The 19271-nt window shown below is 47.9% G+C and overlaps 1 protein-coding gene across 1 annotated transcript in view; it reads right to left on the reverse strand.

Annotated features, from left to right (window-relative positions):
• Nucleotides 1–19271, reverse strand: part of SEMA4A (semaphorin 4A) — a 53215-nt gene that overhangs the window by 7701 nt on the left and 26243 nt on the right. Inside the window, exons 3-12 of the mRNA XM_033925649.1 lie at nt 16911–17060; nt 12881–13041; nt 11775–11843; nt 11341–11439; nt 11143–11254; nt 8132–8248; nt 7209–7348; nt 3461–3630; nt 2711–2861; nt 183–372 (exon numbers count right to left, since the gene is read on the reverse strand). Of these exons, the coding sequence (XP_033781540.1) occupies nt 183–372; nt 2711–2861; nt 3461–3630; nt 7209–7348; nt 8132–8248; nt 11143–11254; nt 11341–11439; nt 11775–11843; nt 12881–13041; nt 16911–17001 (1300 nt within the window). The 5' untranslated portion in view covers nt 17002–17060. The remainder of the gene's footprint in view (nt 1–182; nt 373–2710; nt 2862–3460; nt 3631–7208; nt 7349–8131; nt 8249–11142; nt 11255–11340; nt 11440–11774; nt 11844–12880; nt 13042–16910; nt 17061–19271) is intronic.

The raw sequence follows: 19271 nt of genomic DNA on the forward strand, positions 1-19271 counted from the left end.
TTCACTGAAATATTCCTACCCTCCCCCACTGCCCCTGGGCATTCATGGATTTGTTGTTCTGTTGTCCAAGGACAATTCGAACTACAATTCCCTAAATGCCACTACTGTAGGGTAAAAACCAGGAGTGGAGTCAGCCCCTTCCATCTGATGTGGAGCCAATCACAGCCACAAATGTACTGTACCTGTTCCGAGGAACAAGACGGTGTAGAGCTTGCCTGAGATGCCAAAGGTCTGGTGGACGGCAATCCTGGTGTACCTGGTATTCTGTTTAATTAGGAGAGGGCTTCTGTCTCTGGGATGAACCTTCTGCTCCATCAAATAATGTTCCTTCATAAAAGAGAGATCTTGGTCGGAGGACGGGCCTTTAGAGCACTACAGGGAAGAGAGGAGGAAGACGTTCATTACAGACTCAGTATGGTGAGACCAGGTCAGGGTGGTCCTGGTCCGAATAGCATCTTAGCTTAGATCTGCTTTTGTCACCAGACCATAGATTGACTCAAAAATGGTAGCTGGAGTGGTTGTCCTTCTTGCCTGTCTCCTATCTGGCATCTTTGGAGCACTTTGAATCTCTTGGATTTCTCTCCGGAAAACCTTTGTCAAGCAGCATAGGAACATGATGGCAGATAAAGGCCAAATGGCCTATCAGTCTGCCCATCCACTATCTCCTCTTCTCCCTATTGGCTAAGGCTTTTTACACCTGCATTGTGATGTCATAGAGCACTATTGTGATAAGCTACGGTTCTTAACGCTTGCATTATGAGGTCATAGAGCTGTATGGTTATAGAAACAGAAACATTTCAACAGATAAAGGCCGAATGGCCCATCCAGTCTGCCCATCTGCAGCATTCACTCTCTCCCTAAGAGATCCCACGTGGCTGTCCCACGCTTTCATGGGAGGGGATAGCATATCAGACCAAGACAGGGCAATTTATCAAATGCCCCAAATGCTGGCAGCTGAACACAAGTTCTGTAATAGCATCTGGGCAGTCCAATCCCATTACAGAATGAGTGTAAGTTGGCATTTATGTATGTCCACTTGTGCCATGGATGTGGCAGGTGCAAATGCCTGTGTCCAAATGCTGTGCGAACAGGAGAGAGGGAATCAGGAGAGCAGAGTGAAGCACAGCCCCCAAAAATTGCACAATAGGCCTCAAGGAACAGGACGTATTGAAAGACCCGACACGGGCCGTGTTTCAGCTGGACACCTGCATCAAGGGTTGGATAAACAGAACGGCCCAATGCTAGTCAATGGTTGTACTTGATCAGTTAAATTTAAAATAACATTTTAATGCTATGGACTAAGCTATTTCCTTATTAATTAATACACGCCTATATTAAAGTTCTTTTAGTAACACCGGAGTTGTCCAAAGAATTTGCATGAGATCTATTTGCATACAATAGAAACAGTGAATGCAAATGGGTCTCATGCATATTCACTGGGGAAATCCTGAAAACCCGACCGGATTGATAACCGGAGTTGTCCAAAGAATTTGCATGAGATCTATTTGCATACGATAGAAACAGTGCATGCAAGTGGGTCTCATGCATATTCACTGGGGAAATCCTGAAAACCCGACCGGATTGATAACCGGAGTTGTCCAAAGAATTTGCATGAGATCTATTTGCATACGATAGAAACAGTGAATGCAAATGGGTCTCATGCATATTCACTGGGGAAATCCTGAAAACCCGACCGGATTGATAACCGGAGTTGTCCAAAGAATTTGCATGAGATCTATTTGCATATGATAGAAACAGTGAATGCAAATGGGTCTCATGCATATTCACTGGGGAAATCCTGAAAACCCGACCGGATTGATAACCGGAGTTGTCCAAAGAATTTGCATGAGATCTATTTGCATATGATAGAAACAGTGAATGCAAATGGGTCTCATGCATATTCACTGGGGAAATCCTGAAAACCCGACCGGATTGATAACCGGAGTTGTCCAAAGAATTTGCATGAGATCTATTTGCATACGATAGAAACAGTGAATGCAAATGGGTCTCATGCATATTCACTGGGGAAATCCTGAAAACCCGACCGGATTGATAACCGGAGTTGTCCAAAGAATTTGCATGAGATCTATTTGCATACGATAGAAACAGTGAATGCAAATGGGTCTCATGCATATTCACTGGGGAAATCCTGAAAACCCGACCGGATTGATAACCGGAGTTGTCCAAAGAATTTGCATGAGATCTATTTGCATACGATAGAAACAGTGCATGCAAGTGGGTCTCATGCATATTCACTGGGGAAATCCTGAAAACCTGACATGGCGAGGGCCGAGGTTGCAGATAGGAGTGTGTGCGTGGGCGCATGCAAGAGGGAGAATGCATGTGTGTGGGAATGTAAGTTGGAATGGCCTTGACTGGACGTGTGTCTCTGTGGTAGGGAGTGTTTCTGCCTGCAAGCTTAAGCATCCCACGGGAGAAAGCCTTCCCCCCTACTGCAGCATTTTCAGTCCAGGAGGACTGGCATACTTCCTCTCGCCACCCACCCAGCAAATCTTAATGCCCGACACTGCATCAAAAGCCTGAAGGAAAATGGGATGACAGAGCTGTCAGGAGTGAAGTGTAAGTGCACCCAGATGCTGTCTCCCACACTCTTAACTTTGGCTGCTTTCCCTTGGCACTAGAATAGCTCCATGCTAGACTTATCAAGAGCATTTAGGAAGGGGAGGTGTGTGTGAAGAGATACACTCACGCTGCCCGGGCGAGGGTCAGACAGCGGGCCTGTGTAAGTGGTCCATTTCAAGCTGTCCTTGTTCAGTTCTTTGTAGTTTCCGTTAAAGACCCTTTCAATGTCCTCCAGGGTGAAAGCACAGATGGCAGAACTTCCAGAGCCTCCCATGTGCCTGCGAGATCAGAGGGAAAGAATGGTGATAAGTCTTACAAAACGCTTGATAGCGGGCCTGGCCCCAGAGAGTCTCCTGCTCCCAAAGCATTTGCCCAGTGCCTCAATAACCTGCAGCTCCCACAAAGGTTCAACCCATATAATCATTGCACTAAAATCCTACATTTGTGAAAGCATGTGCTGAGGGTTCTTTGAATCTGTGCGTGTCTCAGGATTTGTTTCGCTTTTTGCTGCACCGAGAAGCTGCTGCCCTAGGCTATTGCCTAGTCAAACCTGATGGTTAGGACAGCTCTTGCTATTATATGAAATTAATTACACTGAGTTGTGTGTATCCCCCACCTCCAAGGATGGACCCATCCTCTCCCCAACCAGAAGACCCAAACCTTGATCTCCTGCATGGTAGTCTATGTTGGCCTGCTCCATTGACTGCCATGTTGGGGGAGGAGAGTTCTCCAAGTCCTGTCTCCTATCCTTCCTATCCAGCAGATGGAGATGTGAGCAGGAGTGATCTGGTCTTCAGAGAGTAAATCACATGCTCACTGGAAGCCTCCTACTCCCACCAGGAGAAAGGAATGGATAAAGTGTGTCCCGCAAACCTACCACTGGGAGGTGAAGACCCCAAAGAAGATGGTGTTTTCCTCCGACGTTGGCAGCTTTGCAGTGTGGTGGATGACATTGAAGGGGAAGTGACCAGGGTGGGAGCAGAACAGCTGGGCTTTCAGAAAGGTTGTCCACTTTTTCTGAAGTACCTTCTCTCCACCGATGTCATTCTGTTCAGCAGCAGGGAGAGGACAGGAAAAGATTCATATTGAAAAACCAAGTAAAGGAGAAAATTCTGGGGGAGCAGAAGGAGACAAGCAAATAAATCCATGCTTCTCAATCCCCTCCTGGAGGGACTTCAGTCCATCTGGTTTTCAGGCTTATCACAATGAATATGCATGAGAGGTTTGCATACAGTGGATCTCATTACTGTAATCTTGAAAGGCCGACTGGCTAGGCAGGGGCATATCCAGCCACCCAATTTTGGGCGGGACTGAGCCCAAAGTAGGTGGATATGAGAATCTTACTCCCCCAATCCGGCAACTCTCTCTCCCAGGTGATTGGAGGGGCCTCTTAAATGACCCCCCCCCCCCCCCGGTACCTTTTAAGATCTTCTTCCAGCAGTGAGTAGCGACTCATGCGTGTTGCTCGTGCTGTACCCAAGCGTTCCCTCTGATGCAACTTCCTGGTCCCACGAACAGAAAGTTATGTTAGAGGCAAGCCTTAGGGTTGGCACAAACAGCAGGTATGAATCACTTCTCGCTGCCACCAGTAAAGAACTGAAGGATTTAAAAGGTACTGGATGGTGGAGGAGTACAGTTAAGAGACCCCCGATCACCTGGGGAGGGGGAGAGAATGATGCCAAGCTTCTTCAGCTGGTGGGGATCCCCACCAGCCACATCAAAGCTGTTCCACTGCTGGGTGAGCCTTTCAAATTGGGTGGGTCCACCTGTGCCTAAGGCACTCTGGCTTGCATATTATACCTCCAGGAGAGGGCGGAAAACCACTGCAGTAAGTCACAAGAAGCAAACTGAAATGGGGCAGACTCAGGAGTAGTGTTAAGAAATATTTTGTCCTAGAAAGTGCAGCGGGAGCGCGGACCAGCCTTTTAAAGCTGTCGGTGGACTCATGTTCGGGTCCTAGCAACTCGATGTGTTTACAGATCTAAAACGAGATCAGCTTTGTGCTAGTCCGGTAAGGCCCTCCGGCATCATCCCCATGGCTGCCTTCAACCTGTCTAGCCATCTGATTGCAGGCCACCCTCTTCGCCTTTTAATGTAGGTGGAGAGAATTCCTATTAGATTCTAGTTAGACCTATGGCAGTGTTTGCATCTGGCACGCTGTCTGCCTCGATCACCTGCACTGGAAGCTTGTTCCAATGATCAACCACTCTCTCTGTGAAGAAATACTTTCTGGTGTCGCCATGAAATTTTCCGCTCAAACTCAGGGGCGGAAAATTTCATGGCGACACCAGAAAGTATTTCTTCACAGAGAGAGTGGTTGATCATTGGAACAAGCTTCCAGTGCAGGTGATCGAGGCAGACAGCGTGCCAGACTTTAAGAATAAATGGGATGCCCATGTGGGATCCCTACGAGGGTCAAGATAAGGAAATTGGGTCATTAGGGCATAGACAGGGGGTGGGTAAGCAGAGTGGGCAGACTTGATGGGCTGGAGCCCTTTTCTGCCGTCATCTTCTATGTTTCTATGTTTCATATTGTGTTGCTACTGGGGGAATTGTCGGGTAAAGATCCCACAGGCATTAAAAAAGTCCCAGGTTAGCGTTGCTTTACTGCTGTCCTGGGTCCTGGAGATGTTCCCAGTATACGCAGTCATGAAACTCTCTGCAAAGGCAGAGCAGAAAAGTGCAGCCACCAATGAGGTAAGGTTACCATATTACGAGACGCAAAAACCCAGACAAATGACCCCGCTCCTTTCCGCCATCATCCCGTCCCAGTTTTGTCCACCAGCCCCCGCCCCAGAGAGCCTGGTTTCTTCTTCCCCCCGATCTCTGGGCCACATCTGGAGGGTCTCAAGCACGCGCAGATGTGTGTGACGTCATCGCACATGCTCAAAGGCTCTCCAGATGCCAGAGCCGGAGCTCACAGGGATTTTCCAAAACCCGCCCGTCCAGGCACCTGGGCAGTCTGGGTTTTCCCGGACGTCTGGTAACCCCACACTCGGGTGCACAGTACACCAACTTTGCTAGGTGCCAGTATAGAGAATGTGTGGAGCAGAGAGAAGAGCAAGAGGAAGAAAGATTAAGGCAAGTACAGCCTGCAGAGAAAGCTCCGTTAACCAGACCAGGGATGAGCAACGTGGGCTGCAATTCAGTTGGGATGATCTATTTGCGTGCACTACCTCCATTATAGGCAAACAGATCTCATGCACATTTCATTGGTGAAATCCTGAAAACCCATAAGAACATAGGAATTGCCACTGCTGGGTCCATCGTGCCCAGCAGTCCACTCCCGCAGCGGCCCTTAGGTCAAAGACCAGTGCCCTAACTGAGACTAGCCTTACCTGTGTACGTTTCGGTTCAGCAGGAACTTGTCTAACTTTATCTTGAATCCCTGGAGGGTGTTTTCCCCTATAACAGACTCCCTGGAGGGTGTTTCCTCCTATAACATCCTCCGGAAGAGCATTCCAGTACTCCACCACTCTTTGGGTGAAGAAGAACTTCCTTACGTTTGTACGGAATCGATCCCCTTTCAACTTTAGAGAGTGCCCTCTCGTTCTCCCTACCTTGGAGAGGGTGAACAACCTGTCTTTTATCTACTTTGTCTTGAGTCCCTGGATGGTGTTTTCCCCTATAACAGCCTCCAGAAGAGCGTTCCAGTTCTCCACCACTCTCTGGGTGAAGAAGAACTTCCTTACGTTTGTACAGAATCTATCCCCTTTCAACTTTAGAGAGTGACCTCTCGTTCTCCCTACCTTGGAGAGGGTGAACAACCTGTCTTTTATCTTCTTTGTCTTGAGTCCCTGGATGGTGTTTTCCCCTATAACAGCCTCCGGAAGAGCGTTCCAGTTCTCCACCACTCTCTGGGTGAAGAAGAACTTCCTTACGTTTGTACGGAATCTATCCCCTTTTAACTTTAGAGAGTGCCCTCTCGTTCTCTCTACCTTGGAGAGGGTGAACAACCTGTCTTTTATCTACTTTGTCTTGAGTCCCTGGATGGTGTTTTCCCCTATAACAGCCTCCAGAAGAGCGTTCCAGTTCTCCACCACTCTCTGGGTGAAGAAGAACTTCCTTACATTTGTACGGAATCTATCCCCTTTTAACTTTAGAGAGTGCCCTCTCATTCTCTCTACCTTGGAGAGGGTGACCAACCTGTCTTTATCTACTAAGTCTATTCCCTTCAGTATCTTGAATGTTTCGATCATGTCCCCTCTCAGTCTCCTCTTTTCAAGGGAGAAGAGACCCAGTTTCTCTAGCCTCTCATTGTACGGCAACTCCTCCAGTCTCTTAACCATTTTCCCCGCTCTCCTCTGGACCCTCTCGAGTAGTACCATGTCCTTTTTCATGTACCAGTGTTGGACGCAGTATTCCAGGTGGGGGCATACCAACTGGATTATGGCCCTCGTTGCTAACCCCTGATCCAGACCCTGGAACACACCAAATCATGAAATGTAGATTTCTCCGCCATATTCATTGTGGGTATCCTAAAAGCCTGTCTGGCTAGGTATGTCCCAAAGGACAGGGTTTAGAACCCCTGAATTGACCTCATCGAGGCAAGCGAAAAGGTTAGGACCGGAACCCAGATCTGCCCTAATTACCCTTGCTGCCACTGAATGGTGACAGTTACTCACTTTACAAACACGAGCCACCCTGGAGACCGTCAGCTTCTCAAAGAAATCAAACTCCTTGGCGGTTTCTTCGAAGAAAAAGTAGACTTTGTCACCGCCAAGGGCCCCAGACGGGTTAAAGGAGGCCACGAAGGAAGCATCCGCTACAGGGAAAGAGAGACACAAGGAGAGATGAGAACGAGCAGACACGGAGGACTGGGGCAGTTTATTTAATTTAATTTATTAATTTCGTTCATTTTCTGTCCTGTTGTCCCCAAAGGGTAAAAGGTTAAACATGCATAATATACAGTTTACAGGTTTCTAATACTAATATACATACTGCGTATCTCAGAGTAACTGCGTGTGCACCAGCATGGGGGGGGGTTAACTTCTGCTTAAGTATAATTTAAAATCTGGGATTTGGTTTAGAGAGCATTAGGGGAATACCGCTCACATCTGAACTTCAGAAAGTCAAACTCTACCGTCACGTGATGGCAGAGGTCAAAATAATTGCAGTCACACATTTAGGAAGTGAACTAGGACCATTTGGACAATTTGGGGAACTGGGAGCTGGCTTATGTCTCTGGGTTTTTCGGAGGTTTTTGCTTGGAAGAAAATTCCCATAGTAGGGGTGTGGAGAAGCTGACGAAATGTCAATTCGTAGGAACACTCCAGCTCAGGCCAGATCTGTTTAAAATTCTTTTCTCACACACCGAGTTTCTGCAGAGGGAAATATTAGGCTGAAGTGTAGGATGTGTTCTCCCTACAGCCATTGCCAGAGTCCAGCAATGTCTGAAAACATCACCAGAGACTTCAGCATGGCGTCTGTCCTCATTAGACGGGGTTGCCCAGATTTACAAACGGATTTAAACCGGTAAAGAGAAGCTGGGGTTGCCACCTGACCCTGATCGACTAAAGCAACGGCTGAAACCAGCGTCGTTTCTTACTGTGAAGCCAGCCCAGGGCAGAGTCGGTCTTCAGGAACGTTTTTGCCCCAAGGTTCCGGTAGATGATGGGCTCGTTGCCTTGAAAGTTATTCATGGTGCCCGTGTACAGCTCATCATCTGTGGGAAACCAGAAGAAAAGATGTCACTGGTGAAGAGAGCGTCCCTGTGCCCCGTGTTTACGAGGTCATGGCAAATTGGAGAATGAGGAGCAGACATGCGGCCACTCCTGGGATGCATGCCAGCAGCTGCAACAGCCTACATCAAACGAGAAAAGGTGGAAAGCAGAAGGATCCTGAAAGTCACGGCAGCGCAGGTCCTGAGAATACGGTGATGCGTCAAAAGCACAGAGGACGGTGGCAACCGACATTTGAGCACTGGACAAATGCGTGCCCCTGCTTCTGCTGCTTTGAGGCCTTCCCTTTTGTGCTCTAAGGGGGTGTGGGGGGGAGGAACTCCCCACTACACTTAGAAGTCCTCACGCTCCCGTTGGGGGTGGGAATGGGGGTGGAAACCCCGGGTGAGAACCCCCCTCACTACGCTAAAAACTCCCGAACAGCGAAAAGAACGGGAATTTTCAGTGTCAAACCCCCCAAACGGAAGCGCAAGCAGTTCTAAGTGTAGTCAGGGGGGTCCCCCCACACCCTCACAGCGTAAAATGGAAGGCCTCAAAACGGTGGAAGCGATGGCACGCATTTGTCCTGCACTCAAATGTCGGCACGCCACTGTCCTATGTGCGTTTGACGGTGTACCAAGAATACAGATATGCCAAGATACTCAGTTCCAGGCTGGAGATGTGGGGTCAGCCCTGTTTTTGAACTTGCAGTGTGAGATTAGTCCTGCCTGACCCTGTCCATTGAGATCAGTGCTGCAAGCCCCATCATGCACTAGCAAGAGATATTCAGAAATTCAGCAATGTCCCAACATCTCCAGCCTGGAACCGAGTGACTTGGCATCTCCAAGAATACAATCATTATGAACTAGCCAGTTCTGGATAAAATGGGGTCCAGAGCAGAGAGTTGCACGGGGACAGAAATCCCATCCATCCCCGCCCGTCCCCGCCAGGATCCTCTCCGTCCCCACCCGTCCCCGTCAGGATTCTCTCCATCCTCACCTGTCCCCGCAAGGAATTACTTCCATCCCTGCCCGTCCCCATAAAAAGCAGCAATTACTTCTGACAGGATCATCAATTCCACAGTTTCTTTTGTGTTTGCGCTGCTGTTTTCCTTGTGGAATCTCTTTGGTGGAACCTTTTTTTTATTTTCTGTTCAGGTAATTAACTTATAAACCCCCTCTTTTACTAAGGCTGACGTGTCCGTTATATTATATGGACGAACCCCGCTTCCAAAGCCTTCTATCCCCGTGGGAGTCCCGTGAGCCAGAGGGGGGTCCCCGTGGGAATCCCGTGGGTTAGGGGGGATTCCCGCGATCCCCGTTCCCGTGCAGACCTCTAGTCCAGAGACCACCGAGTTAATGGCAGGACCAGACCTGGGACCCGTAAGCTCTGTCTCTCCATCCTGTTTTCAAAAGCATCAAGTCCGTCCCTCCTCTCTGTGTCAAGGGCCACATTTACCGCAATCCAGGCATATGCAATTCCAGTGCTTGTAGGGTTACCAAGATGTACGGATTTATCCGGACATGTCCTCTTTATAAAGGACTGTCCAGGCGTCCAGACAGGGTTTCAAAACATGGCAGTTTGTCTGGGGTTTGAAAACCATTGAGCTCTGAAGAGACGAGGTTTGTGTGAGGCTGGGGTTAGGGAGCGGAGCGAGGCAGGGCTGTGGGCGGAGCCAGAACGAAATGGGGGGCCACACGTCCTCTTTTTAAAAACATGCAAAATCTGGTAATCCTAAGTGCTTGGGTGCTTCAAAACAGGTTCAGATTTTCAGGATACCCACAACGAATATGCATGAAACCAATTTACATGTACTGGAGGCGGGGCATGCAAATTTTTCTCGTGCATATCCATTGTGGATGTCGAAGAAAACCTTAGGCTTATGTTTTCTGCTATTACTCAGGGTTACAGAGAAGGAATGTGGAGGAGGATAGCAGCCAGCGATTATCCCTGAAGGTCATTGCTGGCACGCAGAAGGGGGCTCTGCAGAGAAACAAAATGAGATGGCCACGTAGAAGTTATCTAAACCACTAGGATGTGTCCTGGCACACTGTATTGCCTTATCATAAAGTCCCAAAGTGGTTATGGGCAGAATTTGTTTTCCTCAAAAGTGTGTGAAGATGTGAGGGGTCAGACATTGTCCTTCTCAAGCTAACCTTTTGACCGCATTTTGTAAACTATGCATTTCTGGCTTGTATTCATGTATATACCCTCTGCCAGGGTAGATAGTGACAGAGGGCATCACTCACTTGTGAGGGGTAGTTTATTTTATGTATTTGTTTCTTCCGTTTGTGCATCACACTTACCTATACAAGCTCTTGGCGACATTACAGAGGAAGGGGTTAGAAGAGGGTAAGGGAGGACAATGGAGGGCAGGAAGATACAGGAGGGGAAGAGGATACAAGTGATTAGGTGTCGAATAGATGAGTTTTCAGGTTCTTCTGGAATTTGGTGTGGTTAGGTACCGTCCTAGTCATTTCAGTAAGGCCATTCCAAGTTTTTACACCTAGAAAGGTGAACACGGAGTAGAAAACACGCTTGTATTGTAGATTTTTTTTGTGGAAGGGAGATTTAGAATTATTCTGTTGAGGGTTCCGTGGGAAGTAGACCAAATTAGTTAACAAAATTAGCAAGTGTTATGGGTTTTGAAAAGCCGTTCCGACCTCCAGACATGTCCTCCAAAGGTGAAATCCGAACATCTGGTAACCCTGGGTGATGTCCCTCTTTCCTGGATGAGGGACTTCCAGCTCTGTCCCATGAATATCTTGAAAATTGGATTTGTGGGAGGCTTTCGTTGACCTGCCTTGCCTAACCCCTTACAAATCTATCTAGGGTCCTCTTGGACCGCCCAGGTGGATCTAGGAGGAAGAGATCCCCAGTGAATGATGGGGGCACTCACCCACTAGGATCGCGGTGTGCTTATGGCGGGGATCGAAGGGTGACTGTCCCTTGCCTTCCGTAGTTAGAGGAAGCCCATTGCTGTGGTGGACCAGCATGAAGCTGCTTAGATCCTGTAGCAAAGAGAAAAGAAACAGCAAGTGAATCCAAGATACCTCTTTAATTCTCCCCTCTCACTGTCCTTCTGGCTCTTACGTACAATGTAAGTGCAGCTGGGGCTGAAGGCACTGGTTCCACAGGTGTACAGGTGAGTCTGGTTCATCTGAACAAGCACCCGGATGAAGTTAAAACATTCAGTCTGTAAAATAACGCAGCAGTTAAGTACACAGGCAGATTTTGAAAAGCCGTCCGGACGCGTCTGGGTATATCCGGACGGCTGGTAAACCCTAGGTCAGGGGTGTCAAAGTCCCTCCTTGAGGGCTGCAATCCAGTCGGGTTTTCAGGATTTCCCCAATGAACATGCATGAGATCTATTTGCAGGCACTGCTTTCATTGTATGCTAACAGATCTCATGCATATTCATTGGGGAAATCCTGAAAACCCGACTGGATTGCGGCCCTCCAGGAGGGACTTTGATACCCCTGCCCTAGGTATATGGAGCTGCAGAATTTGGAAGGGGGTGTTGTCTCTTACCTCGTTGCTTTTGGCTTTGGATACACAACTTTGTATCTGCTCAGGAGATGCCCTCCAATGGATCTGACTCTGAAACCGAACAGAAAGATTTAGAATCAAAGAATTGCAGACGGGGGGTGTCTCTGGAGCGGATTAGGGTGGAGAGATCCATGACATCCCCTCCTTCCTGTCTTTTGAGAGCTCGCTCTCTTGGGTGACCCAGGGGAAGAGAAAAAGGCGGGCTCCATGGTAGGGTGGAGGAATTGGGGGATGGAGCCGAGTCCCTAGGTCAGGGGTCGGCAACCTTTGTAAAGCAAAGAGCAATTTTGTCCCCAGATTTACAAAGAGCCACAATGGGTAGAGAAGGAGGTTTGAGATACTCTCTTCCCTTCCCAAGGTCTAGCTTTTCTCCCCTCCAACCCCTCACAAGTTTCTGCACCTTTCATCCCTCCCTTTCTCTCCCCCAATCCATGGCCAAGGCTCTCTCCCCTTTCCAGGCCTCGATCGTTTGATCTCCCTTCCAACCCATAATTCCCTCTCCCTCTAAGGGTATGCAGTCTAGCAGGAGGGGGGGATCTTTGGGGCAGAAGTATGGCACTCTCATGACAGCTCAACCCTACAATGCCCCCCTCCATTCCGCCATGTATAGATAGGGCCACCTCCCAGGACTACCAAGGTCCCTGGTGGTTTTGTGTGGGTCTTTGTGGCAAGAGCATGGCCCTCTCGCTCTTTCCTCCTCAAAGCTGCCTTTGAAAATGACTGCCGCAACCTTTCGCAGGTGCTTGCGGTATTTCCTGTAGTGCCACGAGAGGTCACGGTGGCCATTTTAGAAGGCAGCTGCGAGGAGGTTTGGAGTGAGAGGGCTTCTCTGCTGCTACGAAGTCCCCCGCTAGACCACAAGGTACTTCGGTAGGTCTGGGGGTGCCACGGGAGAAGAGCCAGAAGAGCCGCAGGTTGCTGACCCCTGCCCTAGGTTATAGTGGGTTACCCAGATGTGGCGAGACCCGGACATCTGCAACAATCACAATACAAACGACCCCTTCCTGGACATATTGAAACAGTTTGCTCCGTATTAGGGGTGCTCAACACCCCCTAGCACCACCCAGATAGCGTCACTCTTCCCTTACCAGCAACTGCAGCTGTGGTCCTACAGTGTCACTGGTACTGAGGGAGAGGATGGAGTCTCGGGCACCCACATACAGGACCTCCTCATCATCACGGAGGAGGAAGACGTCATAGCTGGAGACACCACTCTGGCTGAAACTGTTCACATTTCTCCCGGGGTCCCCTGTAGGGAGGGAAGAAGGTATTAACAGCCTCAGAGAGGGGAATCAGTGGGGGGAGAGCGGGGAGAGGATCATAAGAACATAAGACTAGTCATACTGGGTCAGACTAATTGGTCCCAACAGTGAACAATCCAGGTCACAAGTACCTGGCAAAACTCCAAATAGTAGCAACATTCCATGCTACCAATCCAGATCAAGCAGTGGCTCCCCCCGTGTCTGTCTCAATAGCAGACTCTGGACTTTTCCTCCAGGAACTTGTCCAAACCAGTACTTCAGTGCTTCCCTATTTGGGAAATTGACATTCTCCACCTTTTCGTTTCCCCTAACAGCAGTGGTGTAGCCACAAGAGGGCCTAGGTTGACAGGGATCTACTCAAAATTAGCACACTCTTGCTGTGGCTGGCAGGGCTCCATCCTCAAGCCCTGCCCGCCGAAGGCCTCTTCCGGTGTGAAAACTGAGCTAGCGTAGGGGAGCTGGTGGCGCTGGTAGCCCAGGGACACTACCGCTGGCTTCAGAGCTTGGAAAGAGAGTTCTGGCTGCCAGAGGAGGAGGGCTTCAGCTGGTGGGGCTTGGGATCCCTGCCAGGTATTTATACTTTGTGATGCTGGTGGGGGGGGGGGGGAAGAGCAGACAGAGGATGGCGTTGAAGCTACTGCCTGATATTAGTTGTTCATGCAGTGACAGCTCTGGGTTTTACTGATAACAACAAATCCCGTGGTTATTATTAGAGCAGACATATCAGAAATAAGTGCATATATTTAGCAGTCAGATTTTGCAAGAGAACCTATGACTTTTCTCCTGCCCTCTCCCCCACCTTTACTTTTCTTTAACATTTATAACCCTGACTGTTTAGGTCAAGGCCGTTTTTCAGGTGCTAAGACCTTTCTCCCCACCTTCCCCAAATGCCCTGCGCCAACCCCAGCAGCCTTAGCCTCTTCGTCATCACAGTTACCCCTCTCAGAGGCAGCACAGGGCTGCTACTCCATGCCTTCGCCCCAGCCTCAACGGCGCCCTGCCCACAAAGGTAGTCTGCGTCAAAGGGGGCAGGTTCAGTTGAGGCCAGGAGTGGCTTTGAGGCCCCATGCTTTGCCTGTAGGTTTTTAGTGGCTTTGGTGCAAACTTGGACTTGAGACCCTGCAGTCTCCATGAGCTATTTTTGCAGGTCTGGGAGTGATGCTGTCTGGTTGAAATAACCATCTACTCAGGCTATCTACCTGCCTCCAAAACTTCCATATATCCCTCAGTTCTTTATTCTATTTCTGGAAAGATCAGAGAAAGAAATCCACACAAAAGTGTAGGTAATAATCAAAGCTTTGAGAAGCGTTTCTGCATCCCCAAAATAACGAGATGTCAGAAAGACTGGACTTTAATGTTTTAGTTTGATTTGTTTTGTTTTCTTTGCAATGCGGATGAGATATCCAGAATCCAACCAAAGTCAAAGGCTATGCTACTAATTAAGTGATCTGGACCCCGGAGGATGTCTCCAAACCACTCCTGAATTTTTTGCACCCCATCCATGCACTCTGGTACTTATAGTAGTTGGTTTCCAAAAAAAGAATTAATAGCACTACACGTCCCACACTGCACTGGGGCATCATATACAGAAATATGGCTAGGAAGGCTCCAGGAATTGGGTGGCTTCGCAGCTCTGGTGGAACTGCCTCCGAGTTACTGCAGAGTTTCTCTTCTTTAGCAGATGTATGTTAAAAGTGTCTGGCACCAAGCCAGATGTTAATCTGCTTGTTAATATTCTAAGCCATCAAACAGGTTCTGAAGTCGAGGTTGTAGGTGCATTTGGCCAAGTCCTCCAGAGCTTCCCAGGGACAGGAAAGCATCTCCACCCAAATGTCCTCTTTCTAGTACAACATCCTTCCCTTGTCCTCCCTTCTTATCTACTCCCCTCAACATGTTCTCCTAGAGCAGGGGTAGGCAATTCCGGTCCTTGAGAGCCGGAGCCAGGTCAGGTTTTCAGAATATCCACAATAAATATGCATGAGATAGATTCTAATGAAATTTAGTGCGTCGTGTCCTGAATGAGATCGATGTAAATATACTGTATAGGGTATTTAGCTGCAATAGTAAACCTATATAGAGTAGAGGTCTGCCCGGGTCCCGCAGGAATCCCCCCTTAACCCACAGGACTCCCTTGGGGACCCCCCTCTGGCCCACGGGACTCCCATGGGGACCCCCCTCTAGCCAACGGGAATGGAAGGCTTTGGAAGCAGGGTTCGTCCATATAATATAATGGACACATCAGCCTTAGTAAAAGAGGGGGTTTATAAGTTAATTACCTGAACAGAAAACAATAAAAGGGTTCCACCAAAGAGATTCCACAAGGAAAACAGCAAAAGAAACTGTGGAATTGATGATCCTGTCAGAAGTAATTGCTGCTTTTTATGGGGACGGGCGGGGATGGAGGTGATTCCTGGCGGGGATGGGTGGGGACGGAGAGGATCCTGGCGGGGATGGGTGGGATTTCTGTCCCTGCGCAACTCTCTAATATAGAGAGGACGATTGATTTAGTATAAACATGTGCATATAAGTAGGATGATGGATTAAGGCATAACCATGCCGGTGTTAATAACTCTGTAACACCACCACGGAGCTCCATGTATTTCAGTAAGGAGCCCATGCATTGTAACACCTCACAACTCCTTATAGTAACATCTCTATAGAAGCTCATGTAGACCGCTCTGAACTGACTCCCCAGTCATTAGTAGCGGTACAGATAGGAGTTGAGGTAGGTTATAGGAATAGTCAGGGACTACTGCACAGGTGATAGGCCTGAAGGGCCGCCGCGGGATGGACCTCTGGTCTGACCCGGTGGAGGCAAATTCTTATGTTCTTATAGAAGCTCTCAATAACCATAATTGCTGGATACCAGTTGACTGAATTACGAGAAGTAGTCATTTACCAGGCCTGAATGAGGAACCAGCATATTCATAACATCTCCAAACTTTCTTGTAGACCAACAGTTTCCTTCTGCTTAGTCCACCCAGGGCAGGGATCGAGCACCGAGGGTTGGTTTCTTTTCCTTTGGTGGGGGTTTCTCTGTATTTTTAATCTCCCCCCTCCTCCAACTTACTCTAGACCGGTCCCTGCAGTCTCAGTCCTCAGCCAAGCACCGTTCATAACTCTGCCTTCAAGGGGGCCTTTGCAGAAGACCCGAGTTGTGAAATCTAATCTAACCTTTAATTGTATATACCGATTCATCCCAACAGGACAGCTCGACTCGGTTGACAAAATATTAAGAAATTATACAGAAACTATCGGCCTCTTTTACAAAGCCACACTAGCCAATGGCCCCGAAGCCCATAGAGATTTAAGGGGCTTCGGGGCCGTTCCCGCGCGGCTTTGTAAAAGAGGCCGTATATCTTTTAGGCCAAAACCTAGGGGTCCTTTCAATAAGGCGTGCTAGTGCGTCTTAGCGGGTTCGAAATGCTAACGCGTGGCAACATGTCCATTAATATCCTTTATCTTTTATGGCTGATTATTTCTGGAATAAATGCGTCTTCAATGCTTTACGAAAAGTGGGTAGATGGGAGAGAATTCCAATTATCGAAGGAAGGTCATTCCAAACTTTTACGAATATAAAAAGAGAATGATCGACAAAAGTTGGCCATAGTTTTTATTCCTTTAACAGTGGGAAAGCCAAGTTTATATTTCTGAGAGCTCCTAGAATTAGAGATTTCTTGTGACTTAAATGAAACAGAGACCAAAGGCGAGAAAAAAATACCATATAGGATTTTGAAAATTACAATTGCACACTTAAATTGGATCAAACCTAACTCCTTTGCATGGCAGTGTAAAGTTCTTTCACAGGGGCGTCTCCCCTCCAAACATTTGTAAGTGTCGGGTTCTCCCTGCTTACCATAAGGAAAAGCCACTCTGGGTGTGAGGTCCGCACATACCAAAGCGGGCAGCCAAAAACTCCACAGCAGACAGATATCCCAGTTTGGCATGGCTGAGGGGGGTCCAGGCGCAAAACACCTCCAGAGAAGTACGAATGATCCCCCGAGCTCTGACAAAGGAACGGAAAATTACAGTTTTATTCAGCAACTGACACAAACCACACACGCTGACAAAAATACTCATTTCTAACCACAAAGAAGTAACCCCCTCCCCCCCCCCCGAAGTCCTTTTCTAGCTCTGAAACTGCAATTACAAAACTAATACAGTAACATTTATCAGTTTAATAATGCGAGAAACCCAATCTATCTAAAGTCTACCCTAGAAAACAGACCCTTCTGGTTGAAACATGTCTGGTTTCGTACATGTATGTTTTAATAATCTTTGTTTATTGGGATTTATTTACCACCTTTTTTGAATAAATGGATTCAAGGCAGTGGGCCGCAATATACAATCACACAATTATCTCTTATGTCTTTCTTATATAGGGTTACCCCTTAGACCTGCCCCATCCCGTCCCAATCCCGCCCCCTGCTGCCTGCTCTGGTCGGGACGTCATCACGTTGCCCTCCTGCCTGACGGCGATTTTGAGGGAGGCTTTTCAAAACCCGGACAACAGGCCTGGTTTTGAAAAGCCGTCCGGACCTCCCGGACCACTGGTAACTATAAGAACATAAGAACATAAGAAATGCCATTTATCGGATCAGACCCTAGGTCCATCCTGTCCGGTGAGCCGCACACACGGAGGCCAACCCCGGTGTTCCCTGCTAAAGACCCTGTTTTTTTGCTCTATTTTGTCGAATCCTTTTAGTATTTTGAAAGTCTCTATCGTATCCCCTCTACTTTTTCTCATAACTGGAATTTAGAAAGCGTTTGAAAACTTACTCCAGACTTTGGTGTAATTAAATTCCGTGACGATCGCTCGGTTGTAAGTTGATGTAATCTTTTGTAAACCGCATAGATCTGCAAGGTTATGCGGGCTAGAAGTTGATTTTTATGTTTAATCACAGCAATGAATATATTTACCAGTTTTTGCTGGGTAAACGATTAATGTCCCTGCTGGGAAGAAAGCATGGTTGCCCTTCCTTGTCTTGTGGGGTTGGTTATATTTTCTTTTAAAATTTGTATTTTCGGTGTAATACGTGGGTTAGAAACATGATGGCAGATAAAGGCCAAATGGCTCATCCACACTCTCTATGACAGGGGTGTCAAAGTCCCTCCTGGAGGGCCGCAACCCAGTCGGGTTTTCAGGGTTTCCCCAATGAATATGCATGAGATCTATTTGCATGCACTGCTTTCATTGTATGCTAAGAGATCTCCTGCATATTCATTGGTGGAAATCCTGAAAACCCGACTGGATTGCGGCCCTCGAGGAGGGACTTTGAGATCCCTGATCTAGGGTGAGGGATTTCATATAGGGGAAGATAGTGGGTAGGGGATGGAATTAAGGGGGGTGTAGATAAGATTGAATTAATTCATAAGGAAATTCAATTTGAAAGAATGATTTAAATTCGTATGAAATATTATTGTGATTCTTATTGTATTGAATGTATTTTTGTATCATTCTATTGTATTGATTATTTGATTCTTTCAATAAAAATTGTTATACATAAAATGTGCCATGAAAAACATTTGCTCCGTTTAGTGTGCCGGAGCTAAAAAAAAGTTTGAGAAACCCCCCCCTCCACTTCCTGTTTTGCAAGAGTTAATGTTGGTTCTTGAACTGGGTATGTGGCACCAGCTTACTGAAACCACTGGGGCAACAGGATGTGTCTGCAACACACTCCAGCTCATGACAGACAGATGACCTGTGTGGGCCGCTCTGATAGGACACGATGGCCTCCCGTTGTACGCTCACAGAATGACACAGACTTGTTTTTCAGAAAGGAGAAGACTGTGGCAGGGGGGTCACCCAAGAGTGCCCTCGAGGCTAAGAGGCAACTTGGTTGGGTCCAGGTCAGTGGGCACAGTCTGAACTGGCTCTGGTTTTAGTCCTGTTGCATCCATGACCTTACCACTCCAAATGTGTTTAAAGAAGACTATATCAGCTCAGAAACCCTTCCCTCGATTGCACCGATGCCTTTGAGTCCGCATTGTCGCAGCACGACCCCCCAGTGAAAGAGAACTTTTAGAAACAGAGAGGGTGGAGGGCATTTTAGATAGGACATTTTGCAGAACATGCACAGAAATCCAGTCGTGAACTTGACAGCTTCCAAAACTGCAAAATGTATATCTTTGTTTGTTTTGTTTTGAAAATGTGCTCTGTGCGTCTATCTTTATGAACCATCGTCGGACCGCCCCCCCCCCCCCCACAACAACCCAA

The sequence above is a fragment of the Geotrypetes seraphini genome, chromosome 16 (genome assembly GCF_902459505.1).
Source record: "Geotrypetes seraphini chromosome 16, aGeoSer1.1, whole genome shotgun sequence".
In the NCBI taxonomy this organism is placed as follows: domain Eukaryota; kingdom Metazoa; phylum Chordata; class Amphibia; order Gymnophiona; family Dermophiidae; genus Geotrypetes; species Geotrypetes seraphini.